This window comes from Chrysemys picta, chromosome 2 (genome assembly GCF_011386835.1).
Source record: "Chrysemys picta bellii isolate R12L10 chromosome 2, ASM1138683v2, whole genome shotgun sequence".
Classification (NCBI taxonomy): domain Eukaryota; kingdom Metazoa; phylum Chordata; order Testudines; family Emydidae; genus Chrysemys; species Chrysemys picta.
The window spans coordinates 46828623-46847153 of NC_088792.1; the positions used below are offsets into that span (position 1 = coordinate 46828623).

Here is an 18531-nt window from a genome sequence, read left to right on the forward strand (position 1 = left end):
GACTTTATCAAAGAAACACTTTTTTACATAGGAATTTTGAAAATCAAGAACTGTTTATATATTAATATAATTATTTCTTCTTAGTTCTTCTGACCACCCCTAACAAACTTTTATCAGAGCTTTTTCCTCTCCCAGTAATCCTTCACTTTGAGACTGAGAAATCAGAACATTTTTTTTTCCTTCATGTATTTCCTCAGCTCCTGTATTTTTCCCCACAATGTTCTGTATATAGTGCTTCTGAAATCTTGCTGCCTTTCTGTAAACCTCTGCAAATGGCCAAAAATCATAGATTCATACATTTTAATGCCAGAAGGGACCATTATGATTAACTAGTCTGACTTCCTGCAAAACACAGGCCAGAGTACTTTACCCAGTAATTTCTGCATCAAGACCATAACTTCTGTTTGAGTTATAGCATATCTTTTAGTCTTGATCTGAAGACTTCATGATGGAGCATCCACCTTGTCCCTTGGTATATTGTTCCAATGGTTAACAGTTTTGCTTTTTTTCTGCTAGATTAAAGAGTCTTCTATTATCAGAAATCTCTTCCCTATATAGTTGCTAAATCACCTCTTAACATTCTCTTACATAACCTAAATACATTGAGATTCTTTAGTCTTTCACTATAAGGCATGTTTTACATAATTCAGGTCATTCTTGTAACTCTTCTGAAATCTTTCCAATTTTTCAAAACTCTTTTTGAAGTGTGGACACTATGTTACCGAAATATCGGGTCCACCTAGCTGAGAGCCAATAACAGCCAGACAGGGATAAGGAAGAGTTGCTTTATTCTGCAGAAGAAAGGAGAGCTTTGCACCTTAGTACAAAAACTCTGTCTTACACACATTTTACAGATCCTTTATACACATTCAGACCAAGGTCTTTGCAGTGTTAACACTTGATTGGTGGTGGTCAGACCCGTGCTTTTCCTATCTGGTCAGTGAAAACCGGCTTGGGACCAGCTCCAACTACCTTAAGGCCTTGAAGGAAAAACAGTTGAAAAGTTCAGGCTACTGTGTCCTTAAGGTGTCTGCTTCCCCCTAATGGCCGCTGGCTGACATAACGACTGCTCGGATTAAGGGGGGTCACTAGTAACTTTCACAACTAGAACTGGGCACAGTATTCCAGTAATGGTCTTACTAATGCTATATGCCTAGGTAATACCACCTTCCTTCTCTTTCTTGGAAGTCCACTTCTTATATGTCCAAAAACTGTAGGCATAGTAGCTAGAGCATTGCACTGGGAGTCCCTGTTCAGAGGATTATCAACCATGACTCCTGTCTCCTTTACAGAGTTACTGTTTTCCAGGATATAGTCCCTCATCTTAGAAATATGACCCACATTCTTTGTTCCTAAATGTATGACCTTGTATTTGGCTATGTTAAAACACATGTTGTTCAAATGAGCCCGCCCGACCAAGAAATGCAGGTCAACCTCTGTAACTGACCTATTCCCAGCATTATTTACCATTTCACCAATTTTTATGTCATCTGCAAATTTTACCAGGAATGATGTGTATTTCCTTTCAAATCATATCTAAAGATGTTGACTAGCATTGGGTTGAGAACAGATTTCTGCAAGACCCCACTATAGACATACCCAAGATCATGATTTCCCCATTTACAGTTACTTTTCTGTTATTTGTCAGTTAAGCAGTTTTTAATCTATTTAATATAGGCTGCATCGATTTTTGTCCGTGATAATTTTTTTATCAGAATGTCACACAGACTAAGTCAAATGCCTTTCAGAAGTCTGTTATGTCAACACAGTTATCTTTATCACCAAACTTGTGATATTAAAAAAATTCAAAGATGTACGTACATTATCTTCTGCCATCCAAAACTGGGCAATTTACAAGCAACTGTCCAACCTAGATATTTACTTTGAATATAAGAAAAACCCCCAAAGTCCTGCCTTCTTTACTTTGAGTCCGTATGCTAGCTCTAGCAGAGTAATCACATAATTGTATAGATACTACCGTTGTATTCCCCCTCTCCTTACTCTTACCTTCTGTCCTGTGACCACCTCCTTACATAATGTCTAATCTAGTTTATCTCTGCTGAACAGAGATCATGTCTTTTTTCTCTTTTGGGAGTACACCTCTACCCCGATATAACACTGTCGGGAGCCAAAAAATCTTACCGCGTTATAGGTGAAACTGCATTATATTGAACTTGCTTTGTTTTCTCTGCCTGTTGTCTTTAATATAGTCATAAATAATCTGCTGTAGCCTGAACTATATTTATTTATTTTTGATATTTTTGTTTCTTTGTCATATAGCTTCTCTGCAGTGTTCAGAGTGAACAACACTCAACTCCTGTCAAAGTTAGTCCTGGAGAACAAGACATTTTCCATGTTCCTACTTTTGAGAGAAAGGAAGCTGACATAGAATTACCAACGCACAGAATTCAAGCTCAAGGTAACACATATAGTAACTTTTAGATATTGATGACAACACTATATTAATAAACTGGTATTTATAATTAATAATCTAAGGCAGTGGTGCCCAAACTTTTCCTCTCGCACCCCCCGTTGCCAGTAATGGAATATGTCCATACCCCTCTGGGCTGGAAGTGGAGTCACAGCTGGGCCAGTGGCCAGGGACAGAGCTGTGGCTGAGAGACGGGGGCAGGGGCCAGTAGCTGAGCTGGAAGCAGAGCCGGGGCCGCAACTGCGGCCGGGGATGGGGCCGGAGCGGGAGCTGAGGGCAGAGAGGGGTAGGGTGGTGCTCCCTCCCTGCCCCACTGTGGGGGCTGGCCCAGGACCCACTGCGCTGCCGCAGACGTTCCTCCATGCTCCCCTAGGGGGTGTGCTCCACAGTTTGGAGATCACTGATCTGAAGTCAGTATTAATATGTCTGCTCAACAATTTTTATACACCCCTTTTATTTCTGCATATGATTCAGTTGCTTATTTACATCACCAATTAATCAGCATTCAAGATGCCTCAAAAAAGTGAGTGCTGTCCTATGCTGTGCTTATTGTAGTGGAAGTTTCAGATAGATAATGTGAGGAGATTGATTTTTCTGCTCATACAACAAGAGAAGCTAAGCAGTCCTACCATAAATTATAAACAAACACATGCATACTAAGTGCATAAAAATTTGTACAGCCCCTTTTCACTTACAATAATGGAGTAGTATAACGGTAATGATAATAATCCTCTTCAGTTAAGAATTTGTGAACAAGCTGATTAATTACAAATACAATGTGTAACGATGCAGTAACTGAATTTGATGAAAATGTCACCAGCTCTCTTTGTAATTTAGGCTTGCAAGAAAGTATGCAAATTCTTCTGAGCAAGATAATGGAAGAATACAACAGGCTGATGGCACTTCATACACAGTTTATGAGGGACTGTAAAAAGGTATTTACAATTCCATACGATTATGAGGTGGATATGTGAACCAGATGCTGGCTGTGGATTCCATCTATTCCTTGTTTATTAAGTCCCAATCCTGCAAACACACCCATATTTAAATTTGTGCATGTAAACTTCACTTGGCCTATTTATTTCATGCATAAAATGAAGCCTCTGTCTTCACGAACAAGGTCAGCTCCCAGACTGCTGCACTGGGCAGCACAGTATGGGGAGAAGGTGACCAGCCCTCTGTGGAGAAAGAAGTGGTTTGGGACTATTTAGAAAAACTGGATGTGCACAAGTCCATGGGGCCGGTTGCGCTGCATCCGAGGGTGCTAAAGGAGTTGGCAGATGAGATTGCAAAGCCCTTAGCCATTATTTTTGAAAACTCATGGCGATTGAGGGAGGTCCCGGATGACTGGAAAAAGGCTAATGTAGTGCCCATCTTAGGCCAGTCAGCCTCACCTCAGTCCCTGGAAAAATCATGGAGCAGGTCCTCAAGGAATCAATTATGAAACACTTGGAGGAGAGGAAAGTGTTCAGGAACAGTCAGCGTGGATTCACCAAGGGGAAGTCGTGCCTGACTAACCTAATTGCCTTCTATGATGAGATAACTGGCTTTGTGGATGAGGGGAAAGCAGTGGATGTGTTATTCCTTGACTTTAGCAAAGCTTTTGATATGGTCTCTCACAGTATTCTTGCCGCCAAGTTAAAGAAGTATGGGCTGGATGAATGGACTGTAAGGTGGATAGAAAGTTGGCTAGATCGTCGGGCTCAACGGGTAGTGATCAATGGCTCCATGTCTAGTTGGCAGCCGGTTTCGAGCGGAGTGCCCCAGGGGTCGGTCCTGGGGCCGGTTTTGTTTAATGTCTTTATTAATGATCTGGAGGATGGTGTGGACTGCACTCTCAGCAAGTTTGCAGATGACACTAAACTGGGAGGCGTGGTAGATACACCAGAGGGTAGGGATCGGATACAGAGGGACCTAGACAAATTAGAGGATTGGGACAAAAAAAACCTGATGAGGTTCAACAAGGACAAGTGCAGAGTCCTGCACTTAGGACGGAAGAATCCCATGCACAGCTACAGACTAGGGACCAAATGGCTAGGTAGCAGTTCTGCAGAAAAGGACCTAGGGGTCACAGTGGACGAGAAGCTGGATATGAGTCAACAGTGTGCTCTTGTTGCCAAGAAGGCTAACGGCATTTTGGGCTGTATAAGTAGGGGCATTGCCAGAAGATTGAGGAACGTGATCGTTCCCCTTTATTCGACATTGGTGAGGCCTCATCTGTAGTGTTGTGTCCAGTTTTGGGCCCCACACTACAAGAAGGATGTGGAAAAATTGGAAAGAGTCCAGCGGAGGGCAACAAAAATGATTAGGGGTCTGGAGCACATGACTTATGAGGAGAGGCTGAGGAAACTGGGATTGTTTAGTCTCCAGAAGAGAAGAATGAGGGGGGATTTGATAGCTGCTTTCAACTACGTGAGGGGGGTTCTAAAGAGGATGGAGCTTGGCTGTTCTCAGTGGTGGCAGATGACAGAACAAGGAACAATGGTCTCAAGTTGCAGTGGGGGAGGTCTAGGTTGGATATTAGGAAACACTATTTCACTAGGAGGGTGGTGAAACACTGGAATGCGTTACCTAGGGAGGTGGTGGAATCTCCTTCCTTGGAGGTTTTTAAGGCCCGGCTTGACAAAGCCCTGGCTGGGATGATTTAGTTGGGAATTGGTCCTGCTTTGAGCAGGGGGTTGAACTAGATGACCTCCTGAGGTCCCTTCCAACCCTGATATTCTATGATTCTAAGCACATGTGCTGGTTTTTGCAGAATTGAGGCCTTATATAAAGACCATTTAATGACTGTGTAATGTACCTGGGTCTAAGAAGGGGAAATGAACTTTTCAAAATTAAATGGAAATCCCTCTTAAATGTGATGTTTTATGTCATATAAAACTCAGTTGGTATTCTTGGTGAAAAAAGTTACACTAACATTCTTATAATATTTCAAGATGCTTTTACAAGATATTTTTATCATCATCTTGGCATATCCCAATGGGACATAGCCTCCTTGAAGATCGAGTGCCACCTGAATTATTCTTTGGCTTGGCCCTTAAGGTGGCCTTGCTGAATGTTCAGTTTATGTCCATCACTAGCAATTTTAATCTCACCATCAAAGCTTTTGCTGCCCCCGTAATCATCAGCCATGTACAGCTATTCCTTGGTAAACTTCTAATATGTCCATACCAAGAAAGCTACCAAAACCAAAGTAGTACTGATGGAGGTGGATGCTGGGTTCGGCTTCAAATATCCCTATTTCTAATCTTGTCCTGCTGCTTAATATGGAGCCACAAAATGTCAGGTTTTGTGCTATTTTTTACATTTTCTTGGAAATTATGTACTAACTGTCCTTCCTGAGGAAAGTAGTTTTGTTAAAATTTGTAATTAATTTGTAATTAATGTCATGCATATGGTTCCTAAAACAAGTATTTCGCCAAGTCTGGTTCTGAGAAATTTGAGGAAAATAAATATAGTTCAGTCATGATTTCTAGCTCAACCATTTTTAGTATATACAATAGATCCCGCTTACTAATAATCCCTCAGCAGATGGCCAAAATTGGGCAGTAACCTGCAGTTGCCAATAAGAGAGAGGCAGTTTTGCAAGGCTGCAGCCAGAGAAGGAAGCTCAGAGGCTCGAGGTACCTCTCCTTGCATTTTCCAAGCTGCACATCCCAGTGCTACCTTCACTGGCTACAGCCCTGCAAACCTGCCTGTGGCCGGGGCTTTCCACAGGAGGCAGGGGCTCTGGAATGTGTTGAGCCCAGTCCTCCAGGTTCCTGGAGAGCACAGGGGAGCACAGATACTTTGCAGCTTTTGTGCCACCAGCAGCCCGACTCCCTGCTGCAGCCTACCCTGGGGCCTGGGTTTTGCATGTCCCATTGCTTCTGTCCCTCGCTGCCCCACAAACGTACCTGTGGCCAAGGCTTTCCACAAAAAAATGTCACTAGCCGGCATGCCTGTTGCCAATGTCCAGGCCAATTAACATTATAGTCATTCCATGGTATTGGTTCCATGTTTCCATGAACAGAAAGTTTTCATTAATAGGGTTGCTATTCAGTGGAATCTACTATACTATGAAGGTTGTCACTTTTTATGGGTGTTGCTGTTTGCTGTTTACAGTTTTGATCAGAGGCACAGGTAGATGTATAAAATTGAGCAATTACATAATGTAAAATTATATGGATAATCTTATTTAAAGAATGACCCATCAAATATCCTGTGCATTGGCCTGATCTATTTAGAACACAGGTTGGAAAACATATTATGAAATAAGATTAACCAGCTAAATCTAAATAGAAATGGGAAAAAATCGAAATGTTTTGAAAATAAGTTTCCTACACTGTTGCCTATGAACAGTAGCCTTAAATAATGATTTTTAAATTCTAGGAGAGAAAAACTTCAAATAACCTCAAAGAGAGATGTCCTATATTTTTAAAAATAAGTGTAAAAAGAATAGTCTGTGGGTAATCTGACCAGTAGTAAAGTATTTCTTCTTCCTTAAACTAACTTGAATTCCTGTTATCTGCTCCTTATATATGCTAATATTTTATAGGTAAACAGAGCATGAGCTTTCAATATAAAGTAAAAATTCTCATTCTGAGCTCATTCTAAGGGTTTTTTTTGCATGCACGACTTCGCTTTTATTGAAAAGCAGGGGGGAGAGACATGAAGCATTTATAAAAGTCACTATGAATTCCACTTGGTGGATCTGTTAACAAAATGGGTTGAATAGATGTGTAACCAGCAATACTCCATCTATTACCATAAGACCAAATGAATCATCTTTGCAGTGTGCCTGCCCTCCGTATCTTGATATCCTGGATACTGTAGAACTTAAGACAGTCTTTGGGTAAATAGCACAGTATTCTGTCATACAAATATAAGATGATTTTGATGAAATGATCATTTTTCTTAGTGATGTGCCATCAGTAGAAAATTTGATAATAGTACAGACAGTGTATCCTGCATTGCTACATCTTAAAAGGTTAAATGTGATATATTCAGCGGTTACGTTTAGAAAAAGGTTGCAAAATATGCATAATGTGGGTATGTGTATGTATTTTATATAAATGGTAGATTGGGTGCAAGTAAAGTATTAGCACTTGTGTTATGCTTTCAGGACAGTTACAGTTTCTATTCTTGGTTTAAATATTATTTAAATTATTGTCATTTGTTTTTACTGTACTTTTCCTAGTCTAAAGAGCAACAAACATCATATGTTGAACTGGAGCATAGAAAAGAAGAGGAAAGCAGCTGTCTGCAAATGAAAATAGAAGGCTTTCAGACCCCTTCACAGGACCTTATTGGTAAAGAGATACATATGCAATTATTTGTAATGTCTATAGCCATAAAAATGCTTTAAATCTCAATTTGTTTCTAGTGGATAAGACAAGGTTAAACACCTTAAGTACTGAGGATTCTGTCATCTTATAAAACTCTGGAATTTTGTTTAGAAATTCAGCTGATCTGCTCTAGAACTGTGTAATATTTTTTGGTTTTCAACAATTAAAGGGATTGTTAATATTACCTCTAATAAGAGAGAGAGAGAGTGCATGTGTTGTTTTGCAGGATTGTTATTTATAGAAAATAGGATTGCTCTGCTATCACAATAAAAATAATTACCTTCATTAACATTTTATGAGATCTTTGATGTTATTGCTAGTCATTGTTTTACTATTTCAAATAGACTTTTTATGTGTATTAACATAATTGTTAACTGATTTTCTCCCTTCAAATTACCCACTTACAGATCTTATGGTTAGAGCATCTCGTTGGGAGGAGATGGAGAACCTTAAAACACAACTTGAAGGAAAACATGCTCAAGAAATTGAGCATCTCCGATCCTATTTCCAGCAGCAGTTGAAAGAAACTGAAGAGAGATACACTACAGAGATCGTTCATTTACAGAATAGACTTCAGGATGTCAGTGAATCCCCTAAAGTTTTCAGGTATCCCATGATCTTTATCCTCCTTTTCTATAGTGTTTACCATTTTGTACTGAACACCATATGTAAACATTAGTGTTTTTAAAAAGCTAATTGGTGCAAAGCTTTATAATTTATTAACAACATCAGAATATGAAAAAAATCATCAAATTATATGAACATTTTTTACTCATCACTTTTTTTTAAAATCAGGTATTTTACAAAGAAATGGTATAACCAGTATGAACTAAGTGAGAGAGCAGTATCCAGTAACTCAGAAATTATTGGATACTGAATTTGCTATTTTACAAGTATTTCTCTAATATATCATTGCAAATTATTGTATGTTATACCATTGCAATAGATTTGATAGTTACACTTGAACATTTGCAAATTTTACTCATTACTTCATGTTACTCAATATATAAATTATTAAATATTTGGTGTATTTAGTACAGTACTTGTTACCAAGTAGGATAGGAAAGGTGGGGGCAAACCTCCCAGGTAGCTGTGGGAAGTGAAAAGGCACAGCCACTCTCTTTCCCCACTGCTCTTCAGAACCCTGCCAGTCTGAACAAAAGCACATCCTATCTCAGTCGGGGGCCATTCAAGCTAGGCATGTCTGCTTTGGCAAAGTGGAGAAAGCATATTTTTTTCTTTTTGTTACACTTTTCTAGATTTTATATGTCTTTCCTTCCCTTTCTTAAAATACATTTCTACCCTGAGAAGTGACTATGTAAAAATGGACAGAGAGTCCTGTGGCACCTGATAGACCAACAGACGTATTGGAGCATAAGCTTTCGTGGGTGAATACCCACTTCGTCAGCTGCAAGTAAAAATGGTATCTATGTACCCAGTTGATCTGCTCCTTGTATGTACTCAGTCATATATGCTTACTTTATTGGAAACACTAGGCCCTGAACATACATGGATTTACACACAGGCTTAATGTTTGCAGGACCAGTACCTTAGTTTTTACAGCTCCCTGCTACTGTCTCTTTTGTAGAACAAACACAATGCCTTCTGAATACTCATACAGCTAGGCATGAACTTCCAGTGAGCATTTGAGATTGTTGAAGGCCTGCTAGTCTGGTCAATTTTCAGCATTGTAAAAATGGTACATTTGAAGTATTTTCAATGTGGATTTCATTAAAATCTATAGACTGCAATATCTGTACTGGCCCAGACAAGTTATCAGCCTTTATAATTAATTTCCTGACAGTTTTTAGTTTGTGTTACCACTTGACCCTTTTTTAGACTTCTTTTTGTATACATGTTAATCTGCTGGTTTCATTCAAGTTAACTCTTTGTGCTGTGAAAATATTTAGCAATAAGTAAATTCTCATGAGCATGCATTCTTTTTAGAATAAACATTTTAGATGATGTACTGTCCTGTTCGTTCACCCCTGTATTCTTGAGCCTTATGCAAGTTAGAAGGAAACCAAAGGTTTTCACTTAAACCTAGAATTTAATTGGAAAAATACCCTTGCTTGGGTATAACTTAAATCTTCTGGGAACCAAATGTGTAGTTCCACCTCCTTATAGGTCTCACCTATGATTACCAGGTAGCTGCTTTATAGAGTTTTCTGGGGAGTCTTCAGTCCCCATCCTTACTTTGTTACTCCACTTGTAATCTGTGTAAGAGCTAAGCAAAGAATTAATTCCTTCCTTGCTGGGAAGGTAGGATCTTTTCACCAGGTTGCATATCCAGGTCACAGGTCACATCTTGGTAAATAATTAATGGAAAAGCTGTGTAACGCTATTTAAAAATTAGAGTAATTTCTTTAATAGCTATTTATTGATGAACTCAGTGAATCCTAAGATTGAGGAGCACCATACATTATAGTATAGGACTTGTTCATTACCTGACTTCTTTATAAAGAAACCAAAATAAAATTTTTAATTAGAGTCCTAGAAATAATCAGTAACTTTTTGTAGCTAAAATAATCAATTGTTGCTACTTTGAGAAAGTTATCAGGTATTTTGGATTCCTTGCTATTTCAAAGTTATCTTACTGAAGACATGGTTTTACATAAAATATGCTGTTGAGGAAAAGTAAGCTTGAAAATTTGTATACATTGAAAATGTGACAAAAGATCATAAACCTAGCAATAAAGAGGTTTAACGTCTTATTTCATTCACCCTACACATTATGTCTTCTTTAGCAAGGCACTCATTTGTCTCGTGATAGCAGAAAGGGAATATTAGAGGAAGGATTTGTGAAAGCCACAAATCTTAATATTTTTATAGCCTGGTTCTAACTTTGGCCTTTTGTAACATCTCTCTTAAGAAGCGTATAGCCAGAGCTTTGAGCTTCCTTGTATCAACTTGCTGCCAACAATGGGAGATTTAACGTAACCCAGTTAGAATATGTAGAGCTCTCTAAGGTGCCTAGCATTGTGGTATTTAAGTGTAGAAAGAAACAAGAGACTTCTTGCCTGCCTTATTCATTCAGATGCTTGACTTGTCTGTTAACAAGCCACCCATATAATACAAGCAGGACATGCATCTGACTAGGGTGTAACAATTAAAAGGGCAGCAAAAAAATTTTGACCAGTCTTCCAACTGGTGTCTGGCCCCATCTGGTTTCTCCAGTATCTCAGCACCTCCTCTTCCTTAGCCTGCACCCTTCTAGTCAAACCTTGACCATTGGCTTCCCCTTAATTGTATGTTGGTGGTGAATAAACAGTAGGAGCAACCGGAGCTTGGCAGAGGCTGCTAGTCTCAATGGGGCTTTAAAAGGCAACCTGCCTGTAAGGGTGGGAGTCTGTATAACTGAAGGTAGGGAGTGTAGATGTTGAGAAAAAGGACATGTGGCTGGGTGATGGAAGAGTACTCTGTAGAGGAAGGGTTGTAAAGTGAGTGGGAGTGGGTAGTGGATGATATGGGGTAGGATGATGTACAGTGAATGAGGCAGGGGACTGGACACTGAACAAGGTGGATAACAAATAAATAGCTCCCTCATTCACTGTGCTCTGTCCATCTTGTTCCCTAAATTACTAAGAAGTCCCATGGAAAATATTGTATGTCAGCGGTTCCATTGCACACGGCCCCCTTCTGACAACAAAAATTACTACATGACCCCTGGAAGGGGGACAGAAACCTGAGCCTGCCTGAGTCCTGCCACCTTGGGTGGGGAGGGCCAAAGCGGAAGCCCTAGGGCTACTGCCCTGAGCAAGGGGTCTGTAACCTGAGTCCCTCCACCCAGAGCTGAAGACAAATCCTGAGCTCTGCTGCCCAGGACTTTGTCTTTGACCCTGGGCTCTAGCAACTCTAATGCCAGCCCTGCCAACCCCATTAAAACGGGGTCGGGACCACTTTGAGGTCCCGATCCACAGCGTGAGAACTGCTGTTTTATATGATCATGTAATTAAAGACTATCATAATCCACAAACATGGGGGTCAGAGCTAAACCAGATTTTTTCAGACTTCATTTTGTAACCTTAACATTTTCTTAATATTGGATGGAATATTTCATTCTTTTGAATATATACATAGTAGTTACACTTTTAAAAATATCTTTTGTTTTGAAAGAGTCTTTCAGTTTGTGAAAGTGTCCTTATACTTGCAATGGTGAATACTGGTAGGACTGATAATATCTCTCAAACTTGTAGAAATTTTTTAAGTGTGATTACTGTATGTATTTGGTAAGTTTTGTGACCTGCTTCCCTGGTCACTAAGTAGCATGGATAGAAAACATAGAATGGAGGTGGGAATGACATATTTAGGTTTGCCTAGAGTAGCAAAATGTTTGGAGATGCTTCTGGTCCCATTTCACCAAACTTTATTGATTTTGAGTGGAATTTTAAAAAGTGCCTACATGACTTAAAACGATAGGTCCCACTGAGATCAAGAGGATTTGTGTTCCTAAGTCGCTTAGGGTCTTTCAAATATCCCAACTTCTATGTTTAAGCTTAAATTGTCAAATTGTGTAGTAACTAATGTGCATAACTAAGTTTTTATTTTCATTACCTTTATCCTCCATCTCCCCTTTGCTCTTCTTGTTCGTCACATTCACTTATTTATTGTTTCAAATTAGACTGTAAAGTCTTTGGGCAGAGGCTCTGTTTAGCTTTGTGTTTACACAACATTTTTCTCAATGGGGCTGATACTGACTGGGGCATTTGGGCATTACTGCAATACAAATAATAAATAGTAATCATCATTTTGCATACTATTAAAAGAGTACCACAGAATTTGTGTCATGTAAAATGTGTGTCCTCTGTCACTAGTTTAATTTTTTCTTATATAATTGGCTAGAGGTATTGGGAAACTGAAATGAATATCTTGTAATATTAATCTTTTTCCCATCTTTCTTTTACATTTTAGTATATCTGCAAAGTCACAGGGAAACTCTAAAGATGTCATGCAGAAAATGCCACAAACTGAAAGTACAGATACGGCAGTAGAGGTAATATATAATTCAGTTTGTTTATCAACAATATTATGTGTTTTCAGCATAATTTAAGTACCTTGGGATATAAATATTTACACTTCAACAAGACATCATTGAAATTTGGGAATAATGTTTTGGAGTAATAAACAAATGATGATGATAATCTCAGTAGTTATATCATATGTTTGGAAGTGAAACATGAACATCAGTTCAGACCATGCTCAAGAAAAAATGAAAATCTCATTTAAGTTTTTACAAAACATATAAAAGAAAATGTGTGTGTCATACAAATTATGATGAGCAATAATCTTAGTTTTCATTTAAAAAATTTCTAGCCCTGGTTGCAGAAGAAAGTTTGAAAATTTAATTCTTAAAGGCTCAAACAGACAGCAAATAAAAAAATTCAAAACTTTTAAGCCACCCTTAATATTTGTTGAGACCAGACTCATGATTTTTGAACTTTTGGGATTGGCAGTACTGTATTTCAGACTTGTTTGTAAGGCTCTGTGACCTAGTCATGTCCCTTCTGCCCTTACCCTGGCTTGTATGCTTCTGAGGGTGCAAACAGTGCTGGAGAACTGAACCACCACTTCAGCTATTGCAATTTTAGCTTATGTATCTGATTTTGGAGCCGCAGTAAAGAAAATTCCCTTTCCCAACTCTTTTTCTTCATGGACCAAGATTACTTAAACTAATTTACAGTAACCTTAAAAAAAAAAAAAAAAAAAAAAAAAAGTTTAGAAAATTCAGTATCCTAGCTGAAACTTGTAGAATTGAGAAAGTAAAAGCAAGAAACCATAAATTAATATTTCATATTTTTTCTTACAGTTTCCTAGTGAAATGGAATCAAAAGGTGATATGGACATTATTCAGCTGTTGGAAAAACAGTACCAAGAAAGATTAGAAGAAGAAACAGCTAAGGTATAACTTTATAGTAACAACTTTTTATGCATGTATAATATGGTTTTATTTACTGTTTGTTACTGTTCAGAAAATTACAGAACAAATATATTGTAATATTTATATTTATTTATGGGAAACTATCTTGTTCTGATTCTTAACAAGGAAGAATCTTTCAAAGCCTGTAGGGAACACTGTGCTTTTGACACAAGCTTAACGTGATAAGTGGGCCCATACTAACCCGCTTTATTTTTTTTTTCTCACTCATTCCTAAGCATACATTAGTTAATCCTTTTATTTTCTTAACCAATACCCATCTTCCACGGGGTCCTGCCCCTAAAATCTTCTGTATAACCCTCTCAAAATCTTCTCTGTAGAAAGAAGAGCAACTTAATCAGTCTAATCCAATTTTTTTGAAAGAGGTATCTGATTAGAGTTGACTGGAAGCGCTTAGCTAAATTTAGAAGATTTGGGCTGCTTACCTGGTTTGTTCCATTTTTATTAATTTTTATTTTTATAAAAGGAGAAGAGAACTGATTAACTTTTCTGTATATATGTACAATGTGAATACATTTTCTCCTTGTGGACCAATTGACTGTATTTTCATTAGAGAGACAATGTGGGTGAGGTAATATCTTTTATTGGACCAACTTCTGTTGATAGAAGAGATACAAGCTTTTGAGCCACAAACAGCTCTTCTTTAGCTCTGGGAGAGAGATTCTGAGCATCGCAGCTAAATGTAAGGTGGAGCAGATTGTTTAGCATAAGTAGAGCCCTGCAAATCCACAGTTATCCACTTATATCCATGGATATATGCATCCATGGATACAGATGTGGTTGTATTGTTTATCATCTTTGTGAATCAGATGCAGATCCAAATTTTTATATCGGCACAGGCAGTGCTTAATTTGTGCTGCGGCTTGCCAGGGCTGAGTCTTGGCACCTCTCGGTATAGCAGGTCATAGCCCCAGCACCGACTTACTCCTTTGAGTCTGTCAGCTCCCGCATGCAGGGAGGCTGCAGCTCCAGCTGTTACTTCCTGGCACGGGGAGGCTGCCGCTCCAGCTGCAGTGTTTAATTTGTGCCAGGGCTTGCTAAGGCTGAGCCCTGACACTTCTTTCATTACAAATCAAGCACTATGGGCAGGGCTCTAACAGTGAGATAGGGTTCGGATGCTGGTGTGGATGCAGATACTTATAAAAAGTGGAGTGCAGCTCATGGGTCAGATACAAGTTAATTATCACAGAAGCACATTGGATACGGATCCAGATTTTTGTATCCACACAGGGTTCTAAGTATAAGTAGTTAGCACATATTCTAAGGTACTATTCAAGGTACAGTGGCCTGTTAACATCTCTGTAGTCTAAGGACAAAAGAGAGTGTTAGTAGGTTATAGATTGTTGTAATAAGCCATAAGTCCAGTGTCTCTGTTCAGTCCATGATTTTTGATGTCTAGCAGAGTTATGAACATAAGCTCCCAGGTTTGTCTTTTGAAAATATTATGCAGGTTTCCTTTGAGAATGAGGTCTCTATTGGAGATTGTATAAAGAACTTAAATGGGACATTTTACAGAAAGCCACTTTACCTAGTTGATGTCTAGGAAACATCTGCAACTATAACAAAAGGTTTTGAAGAAAGTAGCAAGACTGATTTTTCAGTCCTCATATCCTTTAAGTGTCTGGATCTTCATTCAGCCAAACTGTCTTATCCTCACCATTAGAAATTATTTATGAAAATCAGGAAGGGTAAGGGATTGAATGTCTTGCTACGTTCTTCAAAACCTGTTGTTATAGTTGCAGATATTTTCTTAGACATCAACTAGGTTAAGTAGCTTTCTGTAAAATGTGAAATGTCCCCATTTAAGTTCTTTATACAATCTCCACTATGTCAGCTTTGTCATACTTCTGATGAAAAGAAATATCTCTCATCATTGCAGAATTTATTTTCTGTTCTTGTACTCTCCATAATTACATGAAGGTTATAGTGAAAAAATGATCCATCTCCTTTCATTATGAGACAGCATAAATAGAAAAAAAAAAACAAGGAGGTGGGGAATCACTCAGTGAGATTAATAGGAGATAAATATGGAACTAATAAAGTAACTTCTCATATGGTTTGTAGTCATCCAGTGGAATTCAGGCAATGGGAGGTTATAGAGTCAAATACTATAGATTGACTTTCTTTTAAAGTACTAGATAGTTGTATTCCCAATAATATATCTGACTTTAGAATAGCTTATTTAAAAATACAAATATTATTTGCTAACTGTGTTGCTTTTTTACCTTTTAAATGTATTTATTTCCATGTAAAATGGATTTATTCATTTATTCATATTATTGATAGGTAGCAACTAGTTTTCTTCTGCAGTAGTAGATGCTGCTATGTATGAACGTCTAAAGGTTATTTTTATTTTTTCAGGTTATTGTGTCAATGAGTGTAGCATTTGCCCAACAGACTGAACTGGCAAGAATGGCTAGACAAGAGGAAGAATCAGCACAAACACAAATTGTTCATAAAAAGGAAAAATGTTTTGAAAGTAGGAAGAAGTGCACCGAAGATGAGTTAGACAGCCATCTTAGTAAGGAGAAGAAAGCAGACATTAAACATGCAGAAGAATTTAAACCACTTAGCAAGGAGCTGAGTGAAGAGTCCAGTGAGATTTCTTCTCTTGAAGAACAACTTGAATCAAGTGTTAATCCTGGTTACATACTAGAACTGAGCAAGAATGAAATAAGTTTTCCAGTATTACCTTTCTCCCATGACAAAGAGCTTGCAGTGAAGGAAATACTAGTAAGTAAATAAACATCCACCTGAGAAAATCTTTTGCTTCCCCCCCCCCAGTACTACTAGGTAATTTAGGCCTAAACTGGTGGGGTTTTAAAAAATTGCAAATGGCAAAGAGTTAATTTTACCAGAAATGTTATGATTTATTTTAGTATTTTGAAAATTCATATTTTATTTAGCAACTTGTGTGCTGTATTTTAACCCAAATATTGTAGTATTACACTAATGCATGAGAATTGGAACATAAAACTGAATATACTGAAAATGACTAATCCATTTTCATGATCAAAGTTTGTGAAAAGCAAAAAAGAAAGAATGGCATAAACAGTGAAAAATAAGCTTGATTTTTAAAAATTATTTTAATAGAAATAAATAAGTCTTACTAGTGACGCATGAAAACTATATAAAGGGCATAAAATTGTATAAATGTATTATTTTAACCCACTTTCTTGATATATAGGGGACAGCATCTGAAAGGATAAAAGCGATAGCTAAAATATATTATTTTTAATCTCTGGGGGAGGAGAGGTATGTACAGAATGTACACCATTCAATCCTAATAGCCAGGCATTTGGCAATTTATAAAGTGAGATGGGGAAGTTTTTACCCTGTTGTGTTTACAGGACTACTGCAGCTCAGTGACAAAGATAGGTTACTCAATTCGTTCCCTTCTGAAAGAGATAAGATGGTAAGATACACAAAGCTGAAGGGCCTCTGGCCCATGTTATGCTCACTCATTATGTGCCACCCTCACATATGGATCCTCTGTAGAGTGGAGCTACACACAGTGTAGGAGGGTGCATATCTTTTACTGCCCCCTCAGACTGTGTCCCTTCTCCTGCTTAAATAGCAAAACCATCCTGGTCTACTTCTTTTTGGTATCATGGAGGCAGAGGCAGTATATGTCTGGGCAGGGGCGGCTTAATGTATTTTGCTGCCCCAAGCACGGCAGTGAGGCAGCCTTCGGCAGCATGCCTGCGGGAGGTCCGCCAGCCCCACGCCTTTGGTGTACCCGCCGCCGAATTGCTGCCGAAGCCGCAGGACCCGGCGGACCTCCTGCAGGCATGCCGCCGAAGGCAGCCGACTGCCGCCCTCATGGCGACTGGCAGGCTGCCTCCCGCAGCTTGCCACCCTGGGCATGTGCTTGGTGCACTGGTGCCTGGAACCACCTCTGTGTCCGGGGCAAACTGAAATAAATATATGGAAAAACTGATACCTGGAAAATGTTCATAACAAAAGGTTAAGTTATGTCTGTAACAGAAATCTCCGCCAGACTCCCTGTACACAATCCACTTTTAAGTAACTAAACATGGACTATGATGTTAAAAGTTTCATTTTTCCCATTTTTTATAATATTTTCATTAGTCTAGATTTAATTAAAATTGTATGTTCTCTTTCCTTTGTACAGTGGGGAGCTCATTAGGTTCAGTTTTAGGGGACGGTTAGCACCACTGACTAGTGAGAAATCTTGACAATTAAAAATTGGCTGGAGTTATTTCCACCTCTTTTTTTTACAACAGAGATTACAATGTCATGATAGTGAGTCCTCTGAATACTATATATCAGGGAATAAGAGACGGGGGAAAAAATAAATGTATTTAACAATGATTCTCTAGTTGCAAAGCATTATATAGGTGGAATTATAATTAATCTAAATTTTGCATTTCTAATAAGTAACCCTTCCATCTACCCTCTTCAGAAAGGAACCAGTGAAACTTAGCTAGCCTAGTCTTCATTAAAATCTTATGGCAATGTATATATATTTTGAGTGGAAGGATTCTCATATATTTATCCATAACTGGATTCAGATCTAATAATTTTTTATAGAGTAGTGAGTTTTGTTTCTTTGGAAACTGTGTTTTGAGATTATTTGAAATGCTTAAAGTTCTAAACACATTTGCGTTATATATTCTACTTGTAAAGGTATGTATTTGCAGAAAAGAGCTTCTGAAATTCATATTTTTACAAAGATCATGACCTAAAGAGAATAAAATTGGAATTGTAAAATGCACTCTTCCATATATAATTTTTAAATAACATGAAATGTGCATGATCGACTCTTGTTATAAGTGCACATTATCTATATTCTAATATCTGTTGAACGTAGAATG

At 38.3% G+C, this 18531-nt stretch overlaps 1 protein-coding gene across 11 annotated transcripts in view; it reads left to right on the forward strand.

Moving 5' to 3' along the window:
* Nucleotides 1–18531, forward strand: part of AKAP9 (A-kinase anchoring protein 9) — a 205618-nt gene that overhangs the window by 100452 nt on the left and 86635 nt on the right. For all 11 annotated transcript variants that reach the window (XM_005282392.3, XM_042857292.2, XM_042857293.2 and 8 more), the window contains 7 exons: nt 2281–2419; nt 3269–3366; nt 7611–7722; nt 8166–8364; nt 12670–12751; nt 13565–13657; nt 16055–16426. In XM_005282392.3, the coding sequence (XP_005282449.2) occupies nt 2281–2419; nt 3269–3366; nt 7611–7722; nt 8166–8364; nt 12670–12751; nt 13565–13657; nt 16055–16426 (1095 nt within the window). The remainder of the gene's footprint in view (nt 1–2280; nt 2420–3268; nt 3367–7610; nt 7723–8165; nt 8365–12669; nt 12752–13564; nt 13658–16054; nt 16427–18531) is intronic.